Source organism: Xyrauchen texanus, chromosome 47 (genome assembly GCF_025860055.1).
Source record: "Xyrauchen texanus isolate HMW12.3.18 chromosome 47, RBS_HiC_50CHRs, whole genome shotgun sequence".
Taxonomy (NCBI): Eukaryota; Metazoa; Chordata; class Actinopteri; order Cypriniformes; family Catostomidae; genus Xyrauchen; species Xyrauchen texanus.
The window spans coordinates 26,018,579-26,037,929 of record NC_068322.1 but is presented as its reverse complement, the minus strand read 5'-3'; the positions used below and the strand labels follow the sequence as shown (position 1 = coordinate 26,037,929).

Genomic DNA, 19,351 nt, shown 5'->3' with positions numbered 1-19,351 from the left:
ATCTGGTTGCTAGGCAGTTACCATAGTGATAGTAATGAAGTGTCCTTGCCATCCTGAGTGAAATAAATCAACCCGGAAGTCAGTACTATTTTCTGGTGCAGAGATATGTGATTTGTTACTCGGTTGCTAGGGTAACCCCATCTGGTTGCTAGGCAGTAATCATAGTGATACTAATCAAGTGTCCTTGCCATCCTGATTGAAATAAGTCAACCCGGAAGTCTGTACGTTTTTCTGATGCAGAGATATGTGATTTGTTACTCGGTTGCTAGGGTAAGCTCATGTGGTTGCTAGGCAGTTACCATAGTGATACTAATGAAGTGTCCTTGCCATCCTGATTGAAATAAGTCAACCCGGAAGTCTCTACGTTTTTCTGATGCAGAGATATGTGATTTGTTACTCGGTTGCTAGGGTAACCCCATCTGGTTGCTAGGCAGTTAACATAGTGATACTTATCAAGTGTCCTTGCCATCCTGATTGAAATAAGTCAACCCGGAAGTCTCTATGTTTTTGTGATGCAGAGATATGTGATTTGTTACTCGGTTGCTAGGGTAAGCCCATCTGGTTGCTAGGCAGTTACCATAGTGATACTAATGAAGTGTCCTTGCCATCCTGATTGAAATAAGTCAACCCGGAAGTCTCTACGCTTTTCTGATGCAGAGATATGTGATTTGTTACTCGGTTGCTAGGGTAACCCCATCTGGTTGCTAGGCAGTTAACATAGTGATACTTATCAAGTCTCCTTGCCATCCTGATTGAAATAAATCAACCCAGAAGTCTCTCTGATTTTCTGGTGCAGAGATATAGTTACTGCTAAACGGTTGCTAGGGTACTCTGTGTAGTTGCTAGGGAGTGGCTTGGCAGCTGCCAATCATGAATCTCCAAAGGCTGCTTGTCAGTATGAATGATATAAACCAACTCCCATGCCTCTGTGACATTCAGAATGGAAGATATCCCTCTATGGATTTTGGTTGTTAAGGTGCTCGACAATGGTTGCTAGGGAGGGGCTAGGAAGTGTTGAAGTGATGCATGATTGGCTGTTTGCTGTCCCGAGTCAAACGAGACCACCCTTGTGTTTCTATGACACTTCTATCCGGAGATATCCCTTTGATCTGTTTCAATAGAAGTCTATGGGACTTGTTGCTAAGGTGCTCTTAATGGTTGCTAGGGCGTGGCTTGATAGCTTCACAATGATCCTGAGAGACTGATTGGTCGTCTGAGTAAAATGAGCCCACCCCTCGTCTCTATGACACTGTGATCCAGAGCTATGTTCAATACAAATCCCTATGCCTTTTCATTTCATGGGCCGTCCTACACCATTATAAGTCAATTGGGGCATTTTTGGGCAGCTCCTGCCCCCAGGGGTGCAACTTTTACCCCATATTGAGGTATGCTCTTACAGAGCCTGCCAGCCTCTTCAAATGTGGCAAATCACACGTTTCTACTGAAATCCTCGCTTGGAGCTGTGACGCGTCAAAGTTTGTCTCAATGTTAAGTCTATGGGATTTTTCGGCCGCTTTTTTGCCCCTGGGGCAAATACCGTACCCGATACGCTTATAAAAGTCATAGCACACGTGTCCTCAATAGGCCGTTCGATTTGACACCTCATTCGTGGGTCTACGCCAAACGGTGCGGGACGAGTTAGGTGCCGAAGTTTTGTTAAGAGATATAATAAAAATAAAAATAAAAAGTATAATAAGTATGTGAGATTACAATAGTGATGCTTTGCAAGCACCACTAACTAGATAGGTACATTTCCTGAAGAAAATGTGAGTGGTGCTTGTCGTGGCAAAACTCGTCAAACAGCATGCTATAACTTGAAAAGAACAAAAATTATGGTCATAAATAAATGTAACCCAGAAGTCTGTACGATTTTCTGGTGCAGAAATATGTGATTTGTTACTCGGTTGCTAGGGTAAGCCCAAGTGGTTGCTATGCAGTTACCAAGGTAATACAACACATGGCTCCTTTCCATCCTGAGTGAAATAAGTCAACCCGGAAGTCTGTAGTGTTTTCTGGTGCAGAGATATGTGATTTGTTACTCGGTTGCTAGGGTAACCCCATCTGGTTGCTAGGCAGTTACCATAGTGATAGTAATCAGGTCTCCTTGCCATCCTGATTAAAATAAATCAACCCAGAATTGTCTTCAATTTTCTGGTGCAGAGATATGTGATTTGTTACTCGGTTGCTAGGGTAACCCCTCCTTGTTGCTAGGCAGTTACCATAGTGATCATAATCAAGTGTCTTTGCCATCCTGATTGAAATAAACCAACCCAGAAGTATCTACGTTTTTCTGATGCAGAGATATGTGATTTGTTACTTGGTTGCTAGGGTAACCCCATATGGTTGCTAGGCAGTTACCATAGTGATACTAATGAAGTCTCCTTGCCATCCTGAGTAAAATAAGTCAACCCGGAAGTCTCTACTGTTTTCTAGTGCAGAGATATGTGATTTGTTACTCGGTTGCTAGGGTAACCCCATCTGGTTGCTAGGCAGTTACCATAGTGATAGTAATCAAGTGTCCTTGCCATCCTGAGTGAAATAAATCAACCCAGAGGTCTGTGATATTTTCTGGTGCAGAGATATGTGATTTGTTACTTGGTTGCTAGGGTAACCCCATCTGGTTGCTAGGCAGTTACCATAGTGATAGTAATAAAGTGTCCTTGCCATCCTGAATGAAATAAATCAACCCAGAGGTCTGTACTATTTTGTGGTGCAGAGATATGTGATTTGTTACTCGGTTGCTAGGGTAACCCCATCTGGTTGCTAGGCAGTTACCATAGTGATACTAATCAAGTGTCCTTGCCAGCCTGATTGAAATAAGTCAACCCGGAAGTCTCTATGTTTTTGTGATGCAGAGATATGTGATTTGTTACTTGGTTGCTAGGGTAAGCCCATCTGGTTGCTAGGCAGTTACCATAGTGATACTAATGAAGTGTCCTTTCCATCCTGATTGAAATAAGTCAACCCGGAAGTCTCTACGTTTTTCTGATGCAGAGATATGTGATTTGTTACTCGGTTGCTAGGGTAACCCCATCTGGTTGCTAGGCAGTTACCATAGTGATACTAATCAAGTCTCCTTGCCATCCTGATTGAAATAAATCAACCCAGAAGTCTCTCTGATTTTCTGGTGCAGAGATATAGTTACTGCTAAACGGTTGCTAGGGTACTCTGTGTAGTTGCTAGGGAGTGGCTTGGCAGCTGCCAATCATGAATCTCCAAAGGCTGCTTGTCAGTATGAATGATATAAACCAACTCCCATGCCTCTGTGACATTCAGAATGGAAGATATCCCTCTATGGATTTTGGTTGTTAAGGTGCTCGACAATGGTTGCTAGGGAGGGGCTAGGAAGTGTTGATTTGATGCATGATTGGCTGTTTGCTGTCCCGAGTCAAACGAGACCACCCTTGTGTTTCTATGACACTTCTATCCGGAGATATCCCTTTGATCTGTTTCAATAGAAGTCTATGGGACTTGTTGCTAAGGTGCTCTTAATGGTTGCTAGGGCGTGGCTTGATAGCTTCACAATGATCCTGAGAGACTGATTGGTCGTCTGAGTAAAATGAGCCCACCCCCTCGTCTCTATGACACTGTGATCCAGAGCTATGTTCAATACAAATCCCTATGCCTTTTCATTTCATGGGCCGTCCTACACCATTATAAGTCAATTGGGGCATTTTTGGGCAGCTCCTGCCCCCAGGGGTGCAACTTTTACCCCATATTGAGGTATGCTCTTACAGAGCCTGCCAGCCTCTTCAAATGTGGCAAATCACACGTTTCTACGAAATCCTCGCTTGGAGCTGTGACGCGTCAAAGTTTGTCTCAATGTTAAGTCTATGTGATTTTTCGGCCGCTTTTTTGCCCCTGGGGCAAATACCGTACCCCGATCAGCTTATAAAAGTCATAGCACACGTGTCCTCAATAGGCCGTTCGATTTGACACCTCATTCGTGGGTCTACGCCAAACGGTGCGGGACGAGTTAGGTGCCAAGTTTTGTTAAGAGATATAAAAATAAAAATAAAAATAAAATAAAAATAATAAGTATGTGAGATTACAATAGTGATGCTTTGCAAGCACCACTAACTAGATAGGTACATTTCCTGAAGAAAATGTGAGTGGTGCTTGCCGTGGCAGAACTCGATCAAATAGCCTGCTTGAAAAGAACAGAAATTGTGGTCATAAATAAATCAACCCAGAAGTCTGTATAATTTTCTGGTGCAGAAATATGTGATTTGTTACTAGGTTGCTAGGGTAAGCCCATGTGGTTGCTATGCAGTTAGCAAGGTAATACAATACATGGCTCCTTTCCATCCTGAGTGAAATAATTCAACCCAAAAATCTGTACTGTTTTCTGGTGCAGAGATATGTGATTTGTTACTCGGTTGCTAGGGTAACCCCATCTGGTTGCTAGGCAGTTACCATAGTGATACTAATCAAGTCTCCTTGCCATCCTGATTGAAATAAGTCAACCCGGAAGTCTCTACGTTTTTCTGATGCAGAGATATGTGATTTGTTACTCGGTTGCTAGGGTAACCCCATCTGGTTGCTAGGCAGTTACCATAGTGATACTAATCAAGTCTCCTTGCCATCCTGATTGAAATAAGTCAACCCGGAAGTCTCTACGCTTTTCTGATGCAGAGATATGTGATTTGTTACTCGGTTGCTAGGGTAACCCCATCTGGTTGCTAGGCAGTTACCATAGTGATACTAATCAAGTCTCCTTGCCATCCTGATTGAAATAAATCAACCCGGAAGTCTGTACTCTTTTCTGGTGCCGAGATATGTGATTTGTTTCTCGGTTGCTAGGGTAACCCCATCTGGTTGCTAGGCAGTTACCATAGTGATAGTAATCAAGTGTCCTTGCCATCCTGATTGAAATAAATCAACCCGGAAGTCTGTACTCTTTTCTGGTGCCGAGATATGTGATTTGTTTCTCGGTTGCTAGGGTAACCCCATCTGGTTGCTAGGCAGTTAACATAGTGATACTTATCAAGTCTCCTTGCCATCCTGATTGAAATAAGTCAACCCGGAAGTCTCTATGTTTTTGTGATGCAGAGATATGTGATTTGTTACTCGGTTGCTAGGGTAAGCCCATCTGGTTGCTAGGCAGATACCATAGTGATACTAATCAAGTGTCCTTGCCATCCTGATTGAAATAAGTCAACCCGGAAGTCTCTACGTTTTCTGATGCAGAGATATGTGATTTGTTACTCGGTTGCTAGGGTAAGCTCATCTGGTTGCTAGGCAGTTACCATAGTGATACTAATGAAGTGTCCTTGCCATCCTGATTGAAATAAGTCAACCCGGAAGTCTCTATGTTTTTGTGATGCAGAGATATGTGATTTGTTACTCGGTTGCTAGGGTAAGCCCATCTGGTTGCTAGGCAGTTACCATAGTGATACTAATGAAGTGTCCTTTCCATCCTGATTGAAATAAGTCAACCCGGAAGTCTCTACGTTTTTCTGATGCAGAGATATGTGATTTGTTACTCGGTTGCTAGGGTAACCCCATGTGGTTGCTAGGCAGTTACCATAGTGATACTAATCAAGTCTCCTTGCCATCCTGATTGAAATAAATCAACCCAGAAGTCTCTCTGATTTTGTGGTGCAGAGATATAGTTACTGCTAAACGGTTGCTAGGGTACTCTGTTTAGTTGCTAGGGAGTGGCTTGGCAGCTGCCAATCATGAATCTCCAAAGGCTGCTTGTCAGTATGAATGATATAAACCAACTCCCATGCCTCTGTGACATTCAGAATGGAAGATATCCCTCTATGGATTTTGGTTGTTAAGGTGCTCGACAATGGTTGCTAGGGAGGGGCTAGGAAGTGTTGATTTGATGCATGATTGGCTGTTTGCTGTCCCGAGTCAAACGAGACCACCCTTGTGTTTCTATGACACTTCTATCCGGAGATATCCCTTTGATCTGTTTCAATAGAAGTCTATGGGACTTGTTGCTAAGGTGCTCTTAATGGTTGCTAGGGCGTGGCTTGATAGCTTCACAATGATCCTGAGAGACTGATTGGTCGTCTGAGTAAAATGAGCCCACCCCTCGTCTCTATGACACTGTGATCCAGAGCTATGTTCAATACAAATCCCTATGCCTTTTCATTTCATGGGCCGTCCTACACCATTATAAGTCAATTGGGGCATTTTTGGGCAGCTCCTGCCCCCAGGGGTGCAACTTTTACCCCATATTGAGGTATGCTCTTACAGAGCCTGCCAGCCTCTTCAAATGTGGCAAATCACACGTTTCTGTGAAATCCTCGCTCGGAGCTGTGACGCCTCAAAGTTTGTCACAATGTTAAGTCTATGGGATTTTTCGGCGCTTTTTTGCCCCTGGGGCAAATACCGTACCCGATCGCTTATAAAAGTCATAGCACACGTGTCCTCAATAGGCCGTTCGATTTGACACCTCATTTGTGGGTCTACGCCAAACGGTAGCGGGACGAGTTAGGTGCCAAGTTTTGTACGGAGATAGAATAATAATAAAAAAGAAAAATAAAAATAAAAATAAGTATGTGAGATTACAATAGTGATGCTTTGCAAGCACCACTAATAATAAGTATGTGAGATTACAATAGTGATGCTTTGCAAGCACCACTAATAAAAATAAAAATAATAAGTATGTGAGATTACAATAGTGATGCTTTGCAAGCACCACTAATAAGTATGTGAGATTACAATAGTGATGCTTTGCAAGCACCACTAATAAGTATGTGAGATTACAATAGTGATGCTTTGCAAGCACCACTAATAAGTATGTGAGATTACAATAGTGATGCTTTGCAAGCACCACTAATAATAAGTATGTGAGATTACAATAGTGATGCTTTGCAAGCACCACTAATAAAATGTGTTTCTTCAAGCGTGCCTGTGTCTAACAGCATTTCTTGTCATGTGTCACTCCGAGACAGGTCGCCTGCCTGTTGTGGGTAGATGAGCAAAATTACCTGCACATGAAATACCTGCATTTGGACGAGGAACTTGCGAACTGGATCAAGCCTCATCACATTTGGCGGGTGTTGGGTGCTAGTTTCACACCCTCGCCACTGTTTAATATATTTGGTGACTTCCCAGATCCATGGTTTTGCCATTTCCCGATATTGTCGATTATCATCTGTTCGCAATCGGCATTGGGATCTTTGTAAGACATCGTCGATATCCGATTACATCATCCTATCGCCCAGACCTAGTATCTAGTAATCACAAATGCTTGCAAAACTCATGGAATTTCATTGATCAAAAAGGGTGGGAGCCCTGTGAATTACATTATAATTATTTTGTATTTATATATTATTATAATTAAAATAAGAATTGGGATTTGAAATGTGACTAATTTTCATGAAAATAATGTTAACAGTCCTAACATAGGCTTCATTTTCTTTATGCAAAATATTATTTATTTCTTTCTTTTGATTTTGGTGAAAAATATGAACCAGACATGTTCTTGACAGATTTTGTGAGATTCACCCATGAAGTAAGTTGCATTCAAGCATGTGCACTTGAAAGGGATCTCTTGAACTTTCCAATTTGAATGAAAATGATAAAACTACTTGTTTAAATGCATCCTGAGCAAAGTGTCATACAGAGACTTGTGTTTGCAGGGATTAGTGTTCTGCTGTATAGAGTGTGTGCTGTTTGTGTTGCAGTGTTTGAGTAATATCCCTCCACTGACCGAGTTCTTCCTGAAAGATAAGTACCAGGATGAGTTGAATGAAGAGAACCCTTTAGGAATGAAGGGAGAGATTGCCAAAGCTTACGCCGAACTCATCAAACAGCTCTGGTCTGCCAAATACAATTATGTCACACCAAGACCATTCAAGGTAATGGTGAAATCTACTAAACTAAAGATCAAAGATGATCTTCTACTAGTTTCTTTGAACTTTGGTACCTGAATTGTCTAAGCAACTTTTCTAGCAATGAACATAAAAGTTATAAAGACAAGACTTATAATGTTACAAAAGAAGTATTTTTTTTAATCTATACTAGCTGGTATGTTGCTTTGTAGTTATTGATTACTTTTTATTTCACACAAATTACAATTTAAAATATATATTTGTTTGATCATTTAATGTCTTTGGTAACAGGGATGAATATACTGTGAATTTGTATAGATAATATCTCATTCAGTGCAACAGCTAGTTTAGTGTATGTTTCCATTGTTGTAAATACAAATGTGGATGTAATTTACTGTATATTACACATTATGTGCTAAATGCCTGCTGAGCGTATGGTAAATGTTGAGCCTCATTTCATGCTCTATTGTTCTTAGTTTAGCGTCAGTCTATGTGCTCGTGCTAAAGATCGGTGTTGTTGTAGACTCAGGTGGGCAGGTTTGCTCCTCAGTTTTCGGGGTATCAGCAGCAGGACTCCCACGAGCTGCTGGCCTTTCTTCTGGACGGTCTTCATGAAGATCTGAACCGCATCAGGAAGAAGCCTTACATTCAGCTCAAAGATGCTGATGGCCGACCGGACAAGGTTCGTGTGATTTACACATGCAGCGTTTCACTAATGTAGTTCTCAAACAGGGTCACATGAATGCCCACAGTCTGTTCACTCACCGGCTGATAAGTATTGTGCACAAGAATTACAAGTGCTGCTGACATTGCTAGCTCTGATCTGATTGGCTGGCCTTACGTCGTTTTCAGGAGTCAGTGTGCACAGGATAATTTCATCAGTTCCCACACTGCTTCAATGAGCACTTCTGAGGAGGAGCTAGTCACTGGATTTGACAAAATGTTTGTTACGTCCGCAACATCAAATCTTTGAAAGATTTACAGAGTTTGGGTTCAGACACTTGGTTGCAAGTAAACTAGACATCCACAAGCAGAACTGTATGTATTTTTGAGTTATGTCTATTCATTAATTGTTAATTATTACTTATTAGAAATTATTTTTCCAATGTCTGCACATGAAGACTACATTGCTTCTTTAATGTTGTTCTTAGTACACTGTTCATTGACTGGATTTTCTGTACTGGTTTATTAATGTGGTATGAAATATTTTAGAGAAACCCACTCCTACATGTCACAAAAATTTGTGCTTGGTCATCAGTAAGATGGTGTTTTCCTCTATAATTGGGCAGTTCTTGGCCAGAATAAGCTGAAAGGTGGACCAGGTCCTATTCTGATGACTGGAAACAAAGCCTTGACAGTGAAGCTAATATTTCTGGAGTAATTTTTCTTGATCTTGTGTGTGGATGATTTTGTGTTGTAGGTTGTGGCAGAGGAAGCATGGGAGAACCATATCAAGAGGAATGACTCCATCATCGTGGATATTTTTCATGGTCTTTTCAAGTCCACTCTGGTCTGTCCTGTGTGTGCAAAGATCTCTGTGACCTTTGACCCCTTCTGCTATTTGACACTTCCTCTGCCCTTGAAGAAGGAGCGCACACTGGAGGTGTATCTGGTGTGGCTGGACCCCCTCACCAAACCCACACAGGTACACCGGAAGATTAGACCTTTGTTTGAGAATTAATATTAATGCATCCAGTGAGACGTGCAAGTTAAATATATTTTGCTAAATTATTCATTGCAATTAATTGCAAATCAGTATTTACAATTAAAAGCCCCTAAATAAAGATAATTTAGTATATAATGTTGTAACTATTTACATATAGAGAGAGAAAGATCTGATTACATGGATAATTATATTACAAGTGTTATTGTTCTTTTAATTATTCACACTAAATTAACGCGTAAAACCGACAGTCTATCTACCGACAACATATTTATAAAACTATAACACAACTTATAAAACTAGTGTTACTTTGAAATGTGTATATATTTTAGCACTGAATTATGCTTGTACATTTAGCATTCATTTAATTCAGTCCAAAATGATATATATTTTTTTTTGCAAATATGAAATTACATTTTTCTATTCCAGAGTTCTAAACATGTGAATAGTTTCCCAGCCTTTATAGTGTACATTTAAAATGTTGTGATGACTGAATTCACCTGATTGTGTTTGAATGAAAACTTTTCATACCATCAATTATTGGCCATGACATTGTAGTGCGATCACATAATGGGAGCTGTATTTCTAGATTCGACTCATTAGTGATTCATTTAATGAACTATTATACTGTTCCTCTGTGCCTCGTTTTGTCCTTGTCATAGGTGTCTGGTTTGTTCAGTTCTATCATGTTGATAAACAGTTGTATATTATTGGAATATAAAGGACTGCACTGAAATTGAACTTATTAAAGAGAGACTGAGTCAGCCGCAGGGTTTTGACAGTTGTTTAATATACTCGGGAAGAATTTGAACTGGGTATTTTTAGTGTTCTTTTATTTTCACACTCGTGCAGACATTTTAAGAGCTGAGAATCCATACGTTAAAGTAAATTATCCGCTTTGTCTTAAATATTTCATATTGGTGGCCCATACAGTGAATTTTCATTGTGTACTGTATGTTTCTTTGTGCTCTGTGAAAGAGAAATGGAGTGCACTGATGTTAAAATGTAATTGTTGATTTTACTGCAGGCCTCTTATAACCAGACACAACCATGCAGGCAAAAGAACACCTATGTTAAGCTCACTTATATATATATATATATATATATATATATATATATATATATATATATATATATATATATATATATATATATATTTATATATATATATTAGGGTGCATCAAAAAACACAATTCTTGAATTTTGATATGGCTGGGTGCTAAAAGTGTTCCAATATATGTAGAAACATTACATGCAAAATATTTTTCCAGTACATGATGATTTAGGGGTGCCACCGCACATCTGTTTTTTTCACATCTGTGCACATGGTCGCCATGGAGATCTGATGTAAACAATACTACAGCTCAAGAAAACTGAGGTGATCTTTCTGTTTGAGGTATGTATTATTACATTTTACTATAATATCTGGAATTGTGTCTTTGTATACTTATTTATCATAAGTCATATATATAGGTATTTGGTGCTCATTACATCTAGCTAAAGTTATCTAGGAACAGTTTTCTAACCACAGTTAGCTATCTATGTTAGCTAAGCTATTAAGCTTAACATCAACAATATTCTAGAGTGGACAATGTCATATTCAGAGTATAGATGTCTCATGTTTATTAAGAGTACCATTTTAGTTGTTACAGTAAATTAACATTTTAAATACATGTATATTTGCAAGCACAGCTAGCTACTCTGGTAGTGATGTAACGGTAAGTTATGATGAAGTTAGACTTTGTACAGCTAAAATTTGAGGCTTATGCAAGAATGGTTTATCATAATTGAGTGATATTAAGCATAGTAAGATATGATTTTAAACACTTTCTTTGAGCTTGTATCCTTTTCATTTGCAGGCACTGCACAACACAACCCACCCCAGGATCCAGCTCTCCTAAGATGCTGCCTTCACCAACTGGTCCCTGCCAGAGTAGCAGTCGCAGCCTGGTCTTTGGTCTGGGCCCCAGCATCACCAGTGAGGATGGCATCATCACCGGCGCCAAACTGCCAACTGGTCGTCAGATCTTACGCTGCATGCTTGCCATGAAACCTGGTGCAAATGGAGCATTGTCGCAGTTCGAGGCAGCCAAGGTTGTCCTGGAGCAGGTGCGGCCATTTTACAAGAAAGCCAACATCCCAATGGTGAGCGACAAGCGTGCGTGCCACAAGGTGGTAGACTTAGTCAATGCTAACAACAAGCTGCGGAAAATCTCCCAGGCCAAGCGCTCCAGTGAGACTACAGCGAAACAATTGGAGACAATGAAGTGCAGACTTGATGCCACATTTCCGCTGTGGCCTCCAAATGTTGAAAAGCTGATTGATAACCCAGAAGACCTAGCTTTCTTGGCCAGCATGAAGACTGACAGAGTGGCCACATTTGGTGTAGTGGACAAAAAGCTGCAGCTCAAGGTGAAGCGGCGAGAGGAGCGTCAAGCTGCCGCAGCAGCCAGGCAGTCCCGCTGTGAAAAGGAGCTGGAGGAGATGACTGCAATGTCCAGCTTGGAGTCGGAGAGTGATGGGGAGTCAGAGGAGGATACTAACACAGTCTATCAACCATCTGAGGGCGAACCATCCCACAAGCATAAGAAGACTGGAACAAACGTCTTCATTCCACATGACATCCTTAGCCGACTAAGTGTCGTGTCACTGGCTACAAGGTTGAAGATGTCACCAATGCAACAGGCTGCCTTCACGCGTGGCCTTGTTGCAGAGTCAGGCGGTGAATGTACACATCTCTCTGCATCTTAAGCAACAGCTGACCGAGCAAGACGCCAAGTGCTGGAGACAATCAGTGAGGAACAACACAAGCAGTGGACACCACCTCCATTGTGCACCCTACACTGGGACAGCAAGTTAACTCCGATGCTCAGCAATGTGCGCCAGTTGGAGGAGCGTCTTACAGTAGTGGTTGGAGATGCAGAGAGGCTGAAACTGCTTGGTGTCCCGGCGTATAAGAAGCAGACCAATGAAGCATGTGGAGTGATCATTGCCCGGTTGGCATGCAAGTTGCTGCAGGACTGGTGCTGCGCTGACCAGGTTGTCAACATGGCATTTGACACCACTGCGTCAAACGCCGGCCATCTCACAGCAGCCTGCATTGCCATACAGCTCTCACTGGGCCGACCACTGCTTTGGTCTGGGTGCCGGCACCACATTGGTGAGGTCCTCCTGAACCAGGTTTTCACAGACCTGAAGGTGGAGTCATCACGCTCGCCAGAGGTTACCTTGTTCACACGTGCGTTCAAAAAAAAGTGAGGTCAATATACGTGCAATGAACGTGGTCAATGACTGTGCTGAGCGTGGCGTCAAGCTCACATCCGACTTCGTCGCAGTGGCAAGGAAGGAGCAGCACCTGCAGAATGTGCTGCAGGCAGTTGAACATGACCGCAACCAACAGCCTAACCTTCGCCGCTGCAAACGCAAGCTAATCCCTGAATAGGACCGTTACTCTTGGGTGGCGGGTGGGGAGACATATCTGGGGGGAGACGCACTGGCTAGGTTCAGAGTTCAGGTTCAATTTCTCTCTCTGTCTCCCTGGTGATGTTGCTCAGTGGAGCAGAATCTGGCACAGACTGAGCAATTAAGTTTGAAGTTTAGTTAGTGTCAGCTCTTACCATTAGGCCCTGTTAGTTGCCAGTGAGTTAGCCACTAGAGAGGGTTTGTTCTTTTAAGTGTGTCAGTATCGCCCCTTGTGTTTAACAATAAAGTCATTAAACTTTATATGTGTGTCCGACATCCATCACTGCTGCACAAAAATCAGGGTAAGGCCACGTGAACGTCCCATTGACCTCCATTCATTTTGTCTATAGGACAAATTAATGGAAAATCTTGAAAGTTGAATTCTGAGAAATGCCCAAGTTGCCCAAAGGGCAAACAAACAACTTTTACTTTGATAACCCTATAGAACATGTTACTGTATAAAAGTTCACTGTACTCAACGTTTCCAGGTCATCCTTTTGGCAATTAGACTAAAAATTGCACATTTTTCAAAAATTTCGCAAAAGTTCATGTGTTAGGTGGCACCCCTAAATCTCAATGGAATTCCTCAAAACTTTGCAAAAGTCATTTTTATGTTAATTGGAACAAAATGCAATGCCAGCCAAATTGATATTTTGAAATTAAAATTTTCCATTCAGATTTGATGCACCCTAATATATATATATATATATTAGTGTGTATGTGTGTATATGTATATATATACATATACACACTGCCATTCAGAAGTTTGGGGTCACTTGACTGAAATGTTTCTCATGATCTTATCTTTTGATCTGAAGGCATATGCTAAAATGTTTGTTGTAAACAAAAATAGAATTGTGTGTAATAATTTATTTCATTATAAAACTAAAATGTATTTCAATTTTTTTTTTTTTTTAAATGGATGAAGAATAAATACAAATAAAATAATTAGCTAAATAAACATCAATACTGTATGTTTAGTGAAGAATGACTTTATCTGAAGTCTGAACCTATAGTAGGATCATTTGGATTCTATTTCACTCTGAGCAGACTTGTTTATTTTTTGGCGTCCTTTTATAGTCTGCTAATCTTGTGCATCAAGTGCTGCTGCCCCTTTGTATTTCATGTTACGTATTTATTGTTCTAAATGGTTTGTACTTAGATTTTACGTTCGTTTCTTCTTGAAGTCTTAGTCTGTCAATAACTTTTTGATATAAATGTTTTTTGAGGTTAGGTATAATTAATGGGAGGACCAGGAGTTAGGAAACTTGCCAGTTGTCATGGTAAAGTGGTTCCAGTTGTTGTTCTTGTTGTCAGCACTTGGATTGTGGTGTAAGGGTGTTTTTGTGTTTTTGGTTGTTTTTGTGGATTCGCATGCATTTTTTTTTTTCTACATTGTACTTTATATTCTTACATGCTGCGAGCAAGGCGTGTTGTCGGCTAGGTCGGGGGTGTTTGGGAATTTGATCATGTTCACAGAATTTCTTGCTTTTGTCTATGATGAGTCACAGGACTGCTCCCCGTGGTACACTGAAATTGGAACGTTAAAGGGCTTAATTCTCTAGTGAAGCGAAATAAAGTTCTTAATTATTTGAAACTTTTGAATACTAGCATTGCCTTTTCAGGAAACTCACCTCAGGCCTGCAGATCATCTAAAAATTAGAAAGGGCTGGGTAGGCCAGCTCTACCATTCTGGCTTCCCTAGTAAGTCTCGAGGTGTAGCTATTCTCATCCATAAATCAGTTCCTTTTTCAGTTTCTGAGGTCATCTCAGACCCAAATGGATGTTTTATTATTCTTGGAGGACAGATCAATGGGGTTCGCTTGATTTTGGCAAACATATATGGCCCTAATTGGGATGACAAGGTTTTTTTTTGAAAAATGTTGTTTTCCCTCCCTGATCTGCGTTCCAGCCAACTAATTCTGGGTGGGGATTTTAACTGCTGTTTAGACCCTCTTCTAGACCATTCCTGCTCTAGGCCTTATGCACAGTCTAAATCTGGTAGGATTATTAAGTTTTTTATGGAGCAATATGCTATGGATATCAATCCTAACTAGAGGTCGACCGATATTGGTTTTTTTCAGGCCGATGCTGATCTTTTGAAATCCGGGATGGCCGATTAATGCTGCCAATTTATTTTGGCCGATATTTGGCCTATATGTGCTTGTTTTTAACCTCTTATTTGAAAGATAACAAATAATTACTTAAGATAGACAAAATTTCTCAACAAATACATTTATTGAACACTTAACCAATCTGCACTTGTAGAGTTAAATTAAAAATGTATAATGTAAAAACATATTGTATAAATAATGTATAACAAATATATTAAATAAACAAAGCAGGTGTTACGAACTGCTCCGAGACACGAGGTTGAGATCCAAATGCAGCTTTAATTAAGGGGCAATCCAGACACGTAATCCAATATTCAGAGCATCCAAGAGAAGCACAGGCATAACTAGGGATGGGTATCGTTAAGGTTTTAATGGTATTACTATCTTACCGATACTACTTATCGATCCAGTACTTCAACTGTATTCTTAACGGTTCTTTTTGTTATATATATTTATATATATATATTACACAAAGATAAACGTTATATAGGCACAGTGATTTAACTTCAGGAAGGTCTACTAACATTACTGTTCAGGTGTGGTCTAAAAAGAAATCTAATGAAGTAATCAATTGTAAAATAACACTGCATAGTTTATCATAGATAGATTAATGCTTATTAATGCATTAGTTATTCATTCAAGAGCTGTAAGTGATTTTCTCTTTGCCTTTTGTTGTTTGATTCGCAGTAATGGCTCAATCGTCAGCATGTTCATTAGACAGCTTCCCCTTTAAGACCGAGTTCAGATCTAATAGACTCCTGATGCAGCATATTTTCTCCCAACTATTTCCATAACTACATCCATTTAAGACATAAACTGTGTGTGGAACGCTCTCGCTCTGAGGGAGGGAAAACACTGGAAAACTTCTTCAGGTAACAGGGTTTTTATTATTTTGTTTGGGTAGGCTACACAATGCTGTCTTTCGTGGGAACACTGGGTTCCCTTGTCATTCTCTCTCTCCTCGAGGCTCTCTCCATGCTTACTGAAATTAGACACAGGTGTTAGACATAATTTAGCTCAGGTGTAAGCGCCCTTACCGCTTTTCTCTCCCAGATGGGCGCTTGACCACGCCCCCGCTGCCACACTGTGTTTAAGTGAATCTCCAAGCCGGTCGTTTTAACATATTTTTGTGTATATTTGGTCATTTAGATGACGCGCACATGAAACCCAAAGTAGCCTATACTTTGCTTGTCTCGTTGCTGTCTGTATCGGAGCGCGCGCCGCCTTGGGAACGGTATCTCTTGCGCTCTTTTTATTATTAAACGCGTCCCACAATTTAGCAACAGTAGCTAGACTGCATTTTACAACAATCACCGATCGTGCTGATTCTGATGTTAAGTTTGAGTTTTAGGGAGAAATGTCAGTGTACCGCTGTGAAGGGAAGGAAGTTGTGCTAGACAGAATGCGGCTTATGTATAAATATTCTTTTTATAATCGTTGGAAGGCGAAATCTAAAATAAAATCAGACTAATAATCACAGATCTAAACCAGGCTATGTTTGAATGTTTAGTTCTGTCACTCATTAAGCAGGGCTTGTGTTGTGCTCGCTGTAGCACCGTGTGAGAGATCTCTCTCTCTCTCTCTCTCTCTCTCTCCCTCTCTCTGACTGCGAATAGCTAAATTGCATCACAGTCAAATGGTTTCATATTATTATACATAGAAATGGCTGGCGAGATAAAATAACTTTCTCTTTATAGCAATAATAAATGTATTTTCTTTATTTCTCCAGTACCGACAGCAGAACCAATAACGTCCGAGCTTACCAAAGCCAGTCCTTCAATAGCCTATAGTGCGTTGGTATCTTTTTATTCTCTGCATTGAGTGACAACCCTCTCAAATATAAGACACACAAACAGAACAAATAAAAGTCTCAGATTCACTGTCTGTAATTGCAAAATTCTTGCTTACTTAGTGACATGATAGCAACCCTTCTGCTGTGATAATGGAACTTCAACTACGCTATCAATATCCAAAGTAGCCGTACGTCGCGTTTTTTCTTGAAGTTGGCAGTAACATATCAAAATTTTTTAATTAAATATGAAGAAGTTATACTTAGCGCCTTCCTTAGGCACTGGATGAGGTCTGCTCACTCTGCTGGAAAATGAACACGTGTTCCACAACAACACTAGGCTGCCCACAGATGCGCCTGCCTAACAATCGGCTTGATATACTTGGATATTGGCCGATGCCGATTATGTAAAAAAATGCAAAAAATCGGCCGATTAATCGGTCGACCTCTAATCTTAACACAAAACAATTCTCTTTCTTTTTGCCCTGTTCATCACTCTTTCTCTCGTATTGACTACTTTCTGGTTGATAATAAACTGCTTTCATTGGTCAGTTCATGTATTTGTAACACGATTGTAATTTCAGATAATGCAGCAGTTACATTTGACCTTGCTATACCAGGCATCTCGATGTCTTGGTCTCCTTGGCATTTTAATTCTTTATTACTCAATGATCCTGATTTTATAGAGGTTATAAATGGAGGTCGACCGATTAATCGGCCGGCCAATTAATCGGCCGATTTTTAGCATTTTTACATAATCAGCATCGGCCAATATCCAAGTATATCAAGCCGATTATTAGGCAGGCGCATCTGTGGGCAGCCTAGTGTTGTTGTGGAACACGTGTTCGACGCACGCTGCCCCTAGAGTCATTTTCCAGCAGAGTGAGCAGACCTCATCCAGTGCCTAAGGAAGGAGCTAAGTTCCTTGGAGAAAACAGTAAGGATTAAATTTGTATAACTTCTTTATATTTAATTAAAAACTTTTGATATGTTACTGCCAACTTCGAGAAAAAACGCGACATGACATTCGGCTACTTTGGATATTGATAGCGTAGTTGAAGTTGCATTATCACAGCAGAAGGGTTGCTATCATGTCACAATAAGCAAGCAAGAATTTTGCAATTACAGACAGTGAATCTGAGACTTTTATTTGTTCTGTTTGTGTGTCTTATATTTGAGAGGGCTGTCACTCAATGCAGAGAAATAAGTAATAAAAAATATACCAACGCGCTATAGGCTATTGAAGGACTGGCTTTGGTAAGCTCGGACGTTATCGGTTCTGCTGTCGGTACTGGAGAAATAAAGAAAATACATTTATTATTGCTATAAAGAGAAAGTTATTTTATCTCGCCAGCCATTTCTATGTATAATAATTCTATGAAACCATTTGTCGAGGGTCAACTGGGGGTTAATTTAACCCGGTTTCTGATGTTAAGCTGCCCTGTTTTAAGTTCGTGTCACTTGGACTTGAGTCACTTTTCATATTTTGCTACTGTGTGTGTTTATATATTTATTTTATGCTTTATCACAAACTCGCATGAGCCATACTGGTTTGTGCTGTTAACAGAGCGTGTTAGGATGTTTTTGGTAGTTTGTGGGATTTGCACGCATCTTATTTCGGAAGACGCTTCAGCTCGTGGGGTGGTGGGTGGGTGTGTAAGGAGTTCTCCCTTTTTCTCTTGTTGTGTGTTTTGTGTTTTGTTTAGTCAGGTCGCCCATGTTTTAATTTATTTCTGTGACTGTTATACATTCCATGCTGCAGTGTACACTAATACTTGACTGGCATGCAGCAGTCTAGGATGCCTCGACAATCAGGGACAGGACTTAAATTTGTTAGCTGGAATTGTAATGGTCTAAATCAGCCTATTAAACGTAGCAAAGTTCTTCACCATCTTCAACAATTAGGGGCCCATATTGTTTTCCTTCAAGAAACTCACTTAAAATCTTCCAGCCATAACAGATTAAAGGGGAGGTGGGTCAGTCAAGTTTTCCATTCTAGTTTTAATTGTAAATCTAGGGGTTTTGCAATTTTGATTCACAAATCGGTTCCTTTTGTGTGCTCTAATGTAATAGCTGACCCCAACGGAAGGTTTGTGTTTGTAACGGGTCAACTATATAGTAATTCTGTGATTCTGGCTAATGTGTATGGTCCAAACTGGGATGATGACAATTTTTTCCATCAATTGTTCGCCAAATTACCTGACATGTCCACACATCTATTTATTATGGGGGGTGACTTCAACTGTTGGCTTAATCCGGTATTAGATCGGTCTTCTACTAGACCAGGAGTGCCCTCAGAGTCTTCTAAGACCATTTTATCCTTTATGGATGAGTTCTCGGTCTCTGATCCATGGCGTTTTCTTAATCCGTCTGGTAAAATGTATTCTTTTTTTTCTCATGTGCATCACTCCTTTTCTCGTATTGATTATTTTCTCCTGGATAACCGCTTTCTCCATTCTGTTCAATCTTGCTCTTATGATACTATTCTAATATCAGATCATGCCCCGACCACACTGGAGTTATTCATACA

The 19,351-nt window shown here is 40.4% G+C and overlaps 1 protein-coding gene across 5 annotated transcripts in view; it reads left to right on the top strand.

Moving 5' to 3' along the window:
• LOC127638713 (ubiquitin carboxyl-terminal hydrolase 15-like) overlaps positions 1–19,351 on the top strand; it is an 86,110-nt gene that overhangs the window by 29,385 nt on the left and 37,374 nt on the right. For all 5 annotated transcript variants that reach the window (XM_052120359.1, XM_052120358.1, XM_052120357.1 and 2 more), the window contains 3 exons: positions 7,647–7,820; positions 8,317–8,475; positions 9,214–9,438. In XM_052120359.1, coding sequence (XP_051976319.1) covers positions 7,647–7,820; positions 8,317–8,475; positions 9,214–9,438 — 558 coding nt within the window. The remainder of the gene's footprint in view (positions 1–7,646; positions 7,821–8,316; positions 8,476–9,213; positions 9,439–19,351) is intronic.